Source organism: Drosophila sulfurigaster, chromosome 3 (genome assembly GCF_023558435.1).
Source record: "Drosophila sulfurigaster albostrigata strain 15112-1811.04 chromosome 3, ASM2355843v2, whole genome shotgun sequence".
Taxonomy (NCBI): Eukaryota; Metazoa; Arthropoda; class Insecta; order Diptera; family Drosophilidae; genus Drosophila; species Drosophila sulfurigaster.
Window position 1 is genome coordinate 54,649,629 of NC_084883.1, and position 12,252 is coordinate 54,661,880.

General features: G+C 41.0%; 1 protein-coding gene across 12 annotated transcripts in view; it reads left to right on the top strand.

The window, feature by feature from the left end:
- The window catches only part of LOC133840829 (cell adhesion molecule Dscam2), a 30,640-nt gene that overhangs the window by 9,870 nt on the left and 8,518 nt on the right, over positions 1-12,252 (top strand). For 5 of the 12 annotated variants that reach the window (XM_062272927.1, XM_062272928.1, XM_062272923.1 and 2 more), the window contains exons 6-10: positions 264-712; positions 875-1,019; positions 5,361-5,512; positions 7,340-7,612; positions 8,345-8,632. In XM_062272927.1, coding sequence (XP_062128911.1) covers positions 264-712; positions 875-1,019; positions 5,361-5,512; positions 7,340-7,612; positions 8,345-8,632 — 1,307 coding nt within the window. Of the gene's footprint in view, positions 1-263; positions 713-874; positions 1,020-5,360; positions 5,513-7,339; positions 7,613-7,674; positions 8,309-8,344; positions 8,633-9,191; positions 9,477-12,252 lie in introns of those variants that run through there. The other 7 variants (XM_062272933.1, XM_062272922.1, XM_062272924.1 and 4 more) reach the window with 3 other exon arrangements.

Here is a 12,252-nt window from a genome sequence, read left to right on the forward strand (position 1 = left end):
AAGTTGCCGATAAGCAGTTTCAGCTATAAGATATCGTTTGGGTTGAGAAAAAGTCTTTCTCTTAACTTAACGTAAAGGAGAAACAATTGTAATATCTTCGTATTATATCTATATATTTAACTACCTCTTATTTCAACGTATAATATAGAAAGAATTAGACAACAATAGTAGCTATCTGTCAACAGCTGAATATCTATATAACATTTTATTTATTTTTAAATTGAAATTAACTTTCTTTATGTCTTTCTATTGCAATTTAATAGCTGGTACACTCAGAATGGCGCTGGGCCATTGCCCGTTTTAAGTGGACCACGTGTGCGTCTGCTCGGACCCATATTGGCCATCGAGGCCGTGACCGGCGAGGATTCGGGTGTCTACAAGTGCACGGCAAGCAATGTGGGTGGCGAGGCGAGCGCCGAGTTGCGCCTAACGGTGGCCACGCCCATCCAAGTGGAAATCTCACCGAATGTGCTGAGCGTGCACATGGGGGGCACGGCCGAGTTCCGATGTGTGGTGACCAGCAATGGGAGCCCGGTGGGCATGCAGAATATCCTGTGGTACAAGGACGGCAGGCAGTTGCCCTCATCCGGTCGCATCGAGGATACGCTGGTGGTGCCGCGTGTCAGCCGTGAGAATCGTGGCATGTATCAGTGTGTGGTGCGACGGCCCGAGGGCGATACATTTCAGGCCACCGCCGAGCTGCAACTGGGCGGTAAGTAGCAATGCCGCAAAGCTGCTGCAGTAGCAAAAACAGAAAAAAGAGCGAGAAAGTCGCCAAAGTAATTGCAGCTAAAATATTTATACTTACTATACAACATACTATATATATATATATCCGCAATCGCATCTCTCCCACACACTCACACGCTTGCAGATGCACCGCCTGTGCTGCTCTATAGCTTCATTGAGCAAACGCTGCAGCCGGGACCAGCTGTGAGCCTCAAATGCTCTGCAGCCGGCAATCCAACGCCGCAAATTTCATGGACATTGGACGGATTTCCGCTGCCATCAAACGGAAGGTAATTGAACTTGTTGAAAAGCGGCTCGACTCGGCGAGGGGCAGCGGGGGGCTTTGGCAATGGCAACGCTGCAGGCGGTTCTGCAGCAAAAAAAAAACACAGAAAGAGAGAGGAAAAAGAATGCGACTGAGGCTGCATTTATTGCGCTCGTTGTATGTGTTATTTTTTTTTATTTCAGCATTTGGTTTTCAAAACATTGCACGTATAGAAAGTGGCTGCCGACGGCTGTCGGTTGTCGGTGGGCCTATCGAGTGGGCGGGACAGGTCGGAGTCATTGCGGTCGGGTCGTGGCTCGGCCTGCTTCAGCGTTCATTCACTCGCTGCAGACTCTCTCTATATCCAGGGATGTGTCTGAGCCAAGGTTTTGACTTTGCCTTTCTATTTGTTAATTAAGGCTGGTGCAAAGTGTACCAATGTGTATGTGTATGTGTGTGTGTGTGAGTTCTATTTGTTTCACGCATTTAATTACGTTTTTAGCTTGGCCAACTGCCAACTGCCAACAGGCAACTGGCTGCAAGCAAACTTTGCCAATTGGCAATAGTTGTTGGGGGAGCTTATTAAATTCTTAGTGGCCAGCCCTTTAATGACATTGACATTTGCATTTGACAGTCAAGCTGTGTGCTGTGCGAATAGTTGTTGCCTTTTGTTTGCTGCAAACAAATAAAATGCAACAGCACAGCGATTGATTGGCTATCTTTCATTCATCCCATACCTCTTTGCCACCACAATCCCTGTTGATCCTCCTGCTGCTGCTGCTTTCAATTGCTGGCGTCGCTTTGGCTTTGATGATGCCTGCTCTGACATTGTCGTCGTTTGGCATTTCATTTGATTTTTACTGCTTTTCACTCTCTGATTTTCGCTCTATCTCTCGCTCCTTCTTTTTCCACTCTCTCTCTCTAGCTCTGTCACAGTCTGCACTTCATTTGCAGTTTGTTGGCAGCTGCCACTAATTGTTTGAGTTACGTCTGTAATGATTTGCAAGTCAAAGTTGCCCCTTTGCGACTGTTGACTTCTGTTGTTGATTAAAAAATAGCTGCAACTCTTCTCTTTCTCTTTCTCTTCACTTTTCTTCTTTTATTTTTATTAACATTGACTTTGGCTCTCCATTAGTTTTGCTCTGTTTGCAGTCCAATAAAAAAATCACAGCAGCAACGTTTTAGCCAAAAGTCTTCAGATTCAGCTGGCACTGCATTTTAATTAAAACTTGTGCAATATGTTGTCCACTGCATAACAAACTAAGTGCTTGTAGTACGCTTTCAACATACCCATTTCAAATAAATAAATATTTAAAGCACTTAAAACTCTATTTAATATTACTTGGAAAAGTTTAGAAATATATTGCAAATATTTTCCCACTCAAGTTCTACTCTAATGCCATCTTATATACCCATTCAAATACTCTGCAGATTTCAGAGAAATATTTAATAAATAACACAAACATCTGTTACAATTCAGCTTTGTTATGCAGAAACTGCAGCCAAAAAACTGTCGCATGCAAAAATTGTTCTTGAGACTGTCAACTTAAAGCTCTTCACGAGCTGCTCATGAATTTTTGTCATGCTCTTCACATCCTGTCCAAAGAGTGTCCTCGCTGCAATATTGTCCAGCATTTTGGTGTGCAGAGTTTTGGCTGACCGCAAGCACAAATTGATTACAAGTATTTTGATGTGGCCAGTGCAGAAATGTTTTTTGCTTGCAGATGTGTACGAACGCCTGTGGCTTTAATTTAAAAGTTATTTGAGCAACACAATTTTGACACATAATGCCGTTGGGCATTATCCGGCAGTGGCAACAACTGGCAACTGGCAACTGGCAACCAGCAAAGTGGCAAGTGGTGTCGTGCAACCTAATTTGCCTGACAGCAACAGCAGCCAGTGACGAGCCTCCGCAGTGCTGCATAAATTTCGTTGCTAACGTCGGCTGTGTTGTTATTGCCGAGTTTTAAGTGGTTTACATTATTCGGTTTAAAGGTATATCAACTTGGTAAGTGTATTTATTTAATAGACACGCAGCCAGCTCTGCTGCCACCCACACGCCCAGACAACCAGACAGCCAGACAAGCAGGCAAACAGCAAAGCAGTCACAGAGACAGACTGAGAGACAGACAGACAGACAGTCTGGTTGTCAGGCAAACTGAGGCTCAGCCAAAAAGGAGCTGGAGCAGACGCCTTGGGGCGGAAATTAAATGATTGCGCGCACGAGGTAACGCAACACTCAAACGCTCATTTTACGCCATTTGCGAAAGTTTGTCTGCGGCATGTGGCAACAAGGCTCCGCTTGTGGCAGCCACTTGCCACTCAGAGAGTGCTGCTGCCTTCTCCTTCTTTCGGCATGTCTGCAACTGCAGCACTCCAAACACACACTTACTCATATACACATACTCGCACACTCATATGCAGCAAAGTGTGTGTAATTTTGGTTTAAATAATAAAACGTTGTAAGTTCAACGTTAAGTGCGAGTGCAAAACTGGCAAATGCAAAATGGAAAGTTGCGAGCGAAAAGTGGAAAGTGGAAAGTGTAAAGTTGTTGCACAAACTACGGGCAGAAATTTTAATAAGCTTTTGGATTTACCTTTCACCTGCGAGAATAATTAACGCAAGTCTTTCAGAAATAGCTGAATCCCAAGCTAAGTCCTTTAAGCGATTAGTTATATTTTCGTTACTTAAAAATATCTCAATTATCTTTGCATTTTGACCACGAAATCGAATTAGTTTGCTATTGTAATTTGTGTGAGTTCTAAGCAACTTCAATTCAAACAAATTGAAATTCATAATTTGGCAAGTTTGTTGGCGCAACTTTTGCTGTTCACACTCTTATTTAAGTTGTAGCTAAAGTTTGTTTTTATTTTCTTTTTTGTCTAATTTTTTGTTGAAATTAAGCCAACCACAAGCCACACCCCCACACACACACACACACACTCCCAGATGGGGGCTGGCACAACAATCAGCTAAAACTGCACACAAAAGCCGCGCCAAACTATTAGGTTTATATTGTTGCAAGCAAAGCGTTTTATGCCACAGTCCTGCCCCTTGATCCAGCTCATAGATTTCCACACACACACACATAAGAACACACCCACACACACATTCACACTTGCACTTAAAGTTTCGCATTGTCGTTTATGGTCGGGAGCAAGAGTCTCGGATGTGTGCAACTTTGTTACAATTTTGTCCTGGCATTGTTTCAATGCGCTCAAGTGTGGCAGTTAGCAGCCATGTCCATGGCTGAGTGTCTGCTTGTAGCTGTAGCTGTAGCTGTAGCTGTTGCTGTTGAGTCTGCGACTCCGTTTTGAGCAGCTTCATTTTCATTTAACTACACTTGTTGTTTTAACAAGCGTCGCGCGGCTTTTTTGGGGCCACTTCATAAAGTGCAACAGCAATGAAAGGAAGTCTGGGATGGGCATCAGGAGTCGGATAGTCGCCAAGTTTTTCGCACTTTCTGGGGAAATCAGTGCAGAGGAAAGTGCAGCAACTAATGCATTCATAAGCCACAGCACAACTGCGATTTGCGGCTGTTGCAAAACTTAATTAAAATTGTAATTACTTTGCCTGCTGTTGCTGTTGCTGTTTCTGTTGCCGTTGCTCTAATGCCAATTGAAAAGTTGAGCATGCCTCCTCGGTCGCAAACTAATGATTCGCTTACAGAGAAGCTGTGCTTAACAATAAGATGCCACAAAGCCGCTCAGCCACATTACGCGGCGTATGCGTAACATTGTTTTGCTGTAATTAATGTCGATGCCAATAAGAAGCGAAGCAAAGCAAAACGAAACGTAACGAAACAAACGGAACAGACTTAATGCCAACTTGAGCGCTCGTAAAATCCTTTTGTTTTTCGCCATTATTTGCCATAGAAAAGCGTTACGACCGCGCGCATTAAGTGCGCGTTGTATCTGATGTGGGGCTGAGCTTTCACTTTGTGGGCGTGGCACATGACATTGAAAGCAGCGTAAAAACTATGCTAAGCCTGACAGCTCGACATAAAGACATAAAGCAGGGCCTCAACTGACAGCCTTCATTACGGCTGAATAATGCAATGTTACGTATACGCCGTGGTGTTGTTGCCTTGTTGTGTCGAAAACAAATGAAGCCCACAGCCAAAGGATTTGGGTCAGCCTGCATATGAGATGCGCCTTGTTGAGTGTTTGCACACATCACTTCACACACAGACACATTCGTAGTTGCTCGTTAATGCCCCTGGCCGAAGCGTTTAAATATGTATGTAAAAAACAATTCTAAAATGCATATCGTATATCGCATTGCGCATACGATGCGTATGTTTTGTATATTAATTCATGATATTTTCTTTTTTGTGTGCTCTCTCTCTTTACATCTTTGCCACAGATTTATGATCGGACAATACATCACGGTGCATGGAGATGTAATTAGTCATGTTAACATAAGCCATGTCATGGTCGAGGATGGCGGAGAGTATTCCTGCATAGCCGAGAATCGTGCGGGTCGAGTGGAGCATGCGGCCCGCTTGAATATTTATGGTATGTGCCACATTCACCAACACACACACACACACACACACACAGACTTACATACACACGCATAGAGAGAGACATTTCTATGCGAGTGTCTGTAGCTACTTTACACATGCACTTAAACGTTTTTCAGAGCTCTCTCTTCTCAGTTTTTATATCTTTCTTTTTTGTTTTTTGTTTTTCGTTTTTGTTTTTTTTGACTATGCGATTTTTTGCCTACTTTTGCTCGATTTTGTTTTACATCGCGTTTGCCATGTTTGCCACTCGTACCTTCTCCACCACCCTTTGCGTCTGTCCTTGGCTATCGTTCCCTTTTTCTTTGCCTGCAGTTTGCTTTGCAGCTCTCAAAAGTGTTGTTCAAGGCTCACACAAAACGAGCTCCGCTCCCCGGAGGCGGGTGTGTGCTGAGCGCCTCTTCTACCTTGTTTTTGCAAGAAATCAAATATTTTTGTGTCGCCGGGCAAACAAAATGGCGTTGCCAGGCGCAGCGCAACCCACCATTGCAAGGCAGCAAAAAATTAAAAAGAAAACGCGCCGTGTTTGTACTCAAAGTTTGCACTGAAAGTTAACAAATAACCAGCAAAGCAGAACTGATATACTCTACTCGAAAAAGTTGGTATATTATAAGAAGATTAAAATAGTTGATGTTGAAAATCTAGTTTCTGAAAAACGATATTGATCAAGCGAATGATTTTATTTCACTTTTAAGAAACTTAGTTACTCTTGTAAACACAGTAGTTGATCAAGCGCATTAATTTATTGTAATTTAGTTTATTCATTTTAATTTTTTTTTTAAAGGCTTGACTTCAGTTCTCATACGAAATCTGGCACATTATTTTATTTACATTTTGAAGAAATTTAAGATTTTTCTAGGACTTGGGAAAGTAGCCTCTAGATAGGCACTAATTCTTCTCGTTAGCTTTCTTTGCTTTTTGTATAATTATAATACAATAGTTGACTTACGAAATCTATGCTCTTTAAGCTATCAAGCGCATTTTATTTATGAAAAAATTAATTTTTTCCGGGATTGATTGAGAGATTTTTCTAATACTCTTCCTCATAGTTTGCTAAGCGAAGTTTTCATTTGTATCCAGAAAAAAAAGAAGTAACGTAAAAGCGCTGCTTAAGCTTAAATCAGGCAGGCCGCGTTTTTGTTTTTGCTTAAATCATTTGCATTGTCGCTGATTACGCGACTTGGTAATGACGATGATTACAAAAATTGTGCCCTCCCCAGACACACAAGCCGACAGACAACGCGACAGACACGACGATGAAGTCGGAGACGGGCAGCGACACCAAAGAGCACAGCAGACAGCAGAGCACAGCACAGCAAAGCATACAACACAGCACACGTATGACATGCTCAAAAATTATGCATATTCTGCAGGAATCCGCAACCAAGAGCAGCAAGCAGCCAACGACAACGACAACGAGAACGAGAAGAACACGAGTAGTAAAGACTATGAGAGGAGTTGTTATATATTGCTGTTGTTGTCAACCGACATTTGCTGCATTATTTCCTTCCGCATTTCGCCAGGGGAGCAAGGCAAACGCAAAAGTGTTTTAGCGGCAGAGGTTGAGTGGCAACCAGCTGGCTGGTTGGCTGGCGAATCTGCCAGCATATATGCATATTATATTGTGAGCTGTGGCTGCCGCTGCTGGGCTTGCCAACCATTTTATTTTTTTGTTTTACTTGCTTTGTTTGCCTTACATTTTAGCTGCATTATTAAATGAGCAACGTGAGCTGGAGAATCAGTTAAGCATCTCACATTTACATTGGCCAAACACTACTTCTCTTCTTTTTACCCCGTATAACAACAATGTCTTTACCAGGTCTGCCCTACATTCGGCTGATACCAAAGGTGACCGCTGTCTCGGGTGAGACATTGAATCTGAAATGCCCCGTGGCCGGCTATCCCATCGAGGAGATACACTGGGAGCGTGGCGGACGCGAGCTGCCCGATGATATACGTCAGCGTGTGCAGCCGGACGGCTCGTTGACCATCAGTCCGGTGCAGAAGCATACGGATTCCGGTGTCTACACGTGCTGGGCCCGTAACAAACAGGGTCACAGTGCTCGGCGCAGTGGCGAGGTGACGGTCATAGGTTAGTATATATTTTTTGTTCGCAGTCCCAACTCTCGGCCATTTGGCCAGTTTGCTTCACAGCATTTGACGGCGTCAAGGAGACGACGACAACAAAAACAACAACAACAACAACAACAAGTGCAGCGACAACAAAATGAAGCCAAGTGAAAATTGCATTTTAATTATTAACAGCAAACTAAGTACATACTTTCGTACTCGTACTCGTACTCCTTGTATCGTATGGCGCTTCAAGTTTTTCATTTGCCTTTGCCGTCCTTTTGCTTTCGGTTTTTGCTTTCGTTGGTGCTTTTAATTTCGGGGTGTATGTGTGTGTGTCTGAGTGCTCGGCATTTGCTTTTCCTGTAATTAAATATGCGCAATAATCTAAGCTTAAAAGTTTTGTAAATTAAAAAAAAATGCGGGCGCAAGTGTTTGCAGGAATTTCTCGGGCGCGAGTCAGCGAAAAAACCGAAAGCGCGACCCTTTTATATTATATCTTTTTTTGCCTTCTTATACTTATATATATGTATTTCACTCATTTTACCTAATGAATTCGCGTGTTAATGAAGCGCGACGTTGATTAAATTTTCATAATTTGTTACCCTTTTTTTTGCCGAGATTTTTCTGCGGATACCGCAATCGTTGCGCCAAAAAGTATGCTACGATTTTTTGTATTGTGTTCACAAAGGGTTTTTTTTGCTCGTAAGCGTTTTTGTTACTCATGTATTCGTTGACAACACCCACTTTGCAGTGCCGCCGCGTCTGAGTCCCTTTCAAACATCGATACTACAACTGAATATGGGCGATCGCGCCTCCCTCACCTGTTCGGTGGTCAAAGGCGACCTCCCGCTGACCATTAACTGGCGCAAAGACAGCCGACCCATCGATCCCACACAACACATGTCGGTGAAGCAGGTGGATCAGTATAATAGCATTCTGGTCATTGACAATCTGGGCAGCGATCACACCGGCAACTATTCGTGTGTGGTGCGAAACTCGGCGGCGGAGGTGGAGAACTCGCAGGCGCTTTTGGTCAATGGTAAAGAAACAAGTCGCGATACCTAACTAGACACATTTGACATACACAACATAGCATACTCAATATATTACAGTAATCGTATTTAGTTACCAGTAGTTGCGTTTTGTTTCGTATGCACTTTGTTCAATGTAATCAAAAACCAAAAAAAATCAAGAAAACACGCGACATGAACGAGAAATGGAATTTGATCTGTCTTGTTGTATTATACCAAAACAATGCAATAATAATATCCTTGTATACCTTATGTACATTATGTTATCAAAACGGCATTTAGTTACCTTTCTGACTCACTCACCATTTAACTTTTGGAATGTTTGTACTATTAAGTAAACTATTTGTACTATTTTTCGTAGAGTTTAACAAAAATCCTTTAACAAAACTGCGAAGGTTTAGTTGTACATACAATATCATAATTCAAATTTGAAAACAAAGGAAACATCAAACAGCAAACAGCAGCTCAGCGTGGGAAAATGGTTCAACGAGAAGATCAAAGGAAAATTCTGGTCAATTCAATTGCAGTGCCTAACCAAAACTTTGGATGCTTTCTTCCTATTTGCAGTACCGCCGATCATAGAACCGTTCGCCTTCCAGGATGGCCTGGCCGAGGGCATGCGAACGCGCACCGTTTGCGGTGTCTCGCGCGGTGATGCGCCACTGAAGCTCATCTGGCTCAAGGATGGCGAACCTCTGCCCGAGCTGCTGGGTGCCAATGTCACCATGCTCGATCAGTATAGCTCGCTGCTGAGCATTCCCTCGCTATCAGCCACGCATTCTGGCGAATACACGTGCGTGGCCAAGAATCCGGCAGCCGAGATCAAGTATACCGCTCTGTTGCAGGTCAAAGGTAGCGTACCAGGTTACAAATACACAGCAATCGAAATCAATAATGACATCAATTCACTTTTACACTTAATCACATACATAGAACACTAACCGATTAACTTAACTCTTTCACGATTGCCCCCTCAAAACAAAAAATCAAATACAACTAATTTTTTGCTTTCTCGCTGATTGTACTTGTATTGAAGATAAAAAAGCGCTTCTTAATGGTTTTCAGTTTTTCAAGTTTTTACTTTATGTATCTCTTAATAAACTCAACTCTCTTTTGATGCTTGTAATCTGTTTTACAAGTCCCCTGCCCCTCTCTCTTGGGTCGTAACTGAACGTTGCGCAACTCTTTGCTTAGCAAAAATGGTGCTTTGATTTTGACGCTTTCTCACAAACCAAACCAAACAAATATAAACCAAACTAAAAACGAAACCATAAATAAAACAAAAAAATATGAAATTAGGAAATACGAAAAACGAAAATTGCCCTGCTTTAAACACCTGAAATGAAATTATTTATCTATACCCTTAAGTCGCTTTGGCACGCTGTGGGTTTTTTTGACAACAGTTTCACCACCAGGTAACCTTAATAACCGCACTGCTTTTTAAACGCTTCAAATATATATCGCTAAATTATACACACATATTACTAAGTATTAGTGATAAGTTATTTACTGATAAGTTGCCTATATAATTTAAGCTGCTTTTTAAATAGAACGATACACGAAACACGGCTTGCCGTTGTTGCTGTGCGTTTTCCCAAGTGAAATTAATTTCAAGTGTCTTCAATTCACACTGTTTATTCAGTCGTGAATTTTGCAGTCACTTTTTGCTTATTAAATAAATTGATTAAGAACATTCACGCTCAAGTGAAGAGCGAAAACTAAATGCTTGCTTTCAATTTGGACTGCGCACAGAATAACCAATTAGCTGTAATTTTAATTTATACAATTGCTCAAACATAAATAAGGAAACATAAGCTGGCTTAAGATTAATTTGCTTACTCGCTTACTCCCATTTTATTTGCTATCTCAATTGCTGTTCATAGAATATAATGCAAATACATATACATATATACATATTGTTTTTCCTTTTTGTTTTTGCCAATTTTTGACTTGCAGCTTCAAAGTTTAGCGCACAACGGCTGCTGTTTGCCCGCCTCCCCCTCAGCTAAAAGAAAACTAACTGAATGGCTAAACCCTAGCTATAAATGTGATGTGCTTAATTAACACAAATGATAATAATAACAATAATAATAACATAAAATGACATAAATAAATAAGAAAATGCAGACATAATAATCCACACAGAAGATGCGCTGCATATGCTTCAATTTGGTTTTGGGTTCTAATTGCTTACACTCTGCCAATGTGTGTGTGTGTATGTGTGTGTTGCTATTTTTCTACACTTGTGTGAGTGGCATTTTTGTGGAGCTGAGAATGTGCATAAACATATTTTTTGCAGAGCCAAAACGAGAAATGAAATACCGAAATTACTAACAACAACAATAAATATAAAGCTTCGCAGTATTTGCTAATGTACTCGTAGTTGAGAATGATTGTAGCACATACTTGAGCACGTTGTGGCATGTTGTGGCAGCAGCAAAGTATGCTTGCTACACCATTTTCTAGTTCCCATTTGCTTTGGCTTTTGCATCGTTTTTTCGCATGCTGCATTTGCAACTGTACATAAATTGCCTCCTCCTCCTTTTTTGCTGTCATCTGCATGGGCGTTAATGCTTGTTAAATATATTTTATAATTTCGTTTACTTATGATTTGCTTTGCTCTTGCTTTCTTTTGCTTTTGCTTTCGAAGCGCATTTGTTTTACGAAATTGTTTTCACTGCAATTTCGCCAAATTAAACTAAGTATAATACATTCTCTTCGTATTATTTTCATTTTTGATATATCTTTCGGCGAAACGCAAAGTGAGAACAGATTCGGGAACATGGCGTATACGCAATTTGGTTTGTCACATTTTTGTTAATGCCCAATTACCCAGGCTGCTGTTGTGTGCAAAGATTTTTTCCAACTAGTCGCTATTAACCAACAACGCGCTGTCGTATACCCAGAAACCCGCTTTATATGCAACATAAACGAGAACCAATCCATATATTTAAAAAAAAAATCATTAAACCGCAAATGCTTTTTAATTAATGCCGCTGTATTCATAGATGCAGCTGTTCATTTCAATTCTTATATGCATATCATCAGTTCGACATTTTTTTGTGTTCGTTTTTTAATTGTTCAAATTAATTATTGCCTGACAAACAAAAGGCTGGAAATTAAACGCAATGCCTAAATAAACAATTATTGGCCTCATAAATTATGATAGCAAAACGCCTTCTGCTGTGCAGTGGGGCGATTCGGATTGCAAAACTAATTATTAAATGCCTCTTTGGGGGCTTTGTTCTTTTAACATTTTCATGTGTTTGTTAATTTCCAACTGCGTGCTTAACCATTAAACTCATATAATCGTGCATATAAAATATTTATGTATATTTTATGTTGCGCATTTTTTCTGTTCTGTTTCTGTTTTGTTTTTCATTTTAAATGCAAATATTTTCCAATAACGCTTTCGGCATGCTTTTGTTATATTAATTTATGCGCCAAGCGAGAAGCAATCTTTTTTGTAAATTTGTTGTACAACAAAACAGCAAAACAGCGAGGCGCAGAGCGTGGGGCAAATATCAATAATAATAACTAATTTAAATATGACTATAAAAATCCTTGCACAACAACAAAAATCACAACTAATGAATTAATCTAATGGATTTCCTCAAACCACAAAAAA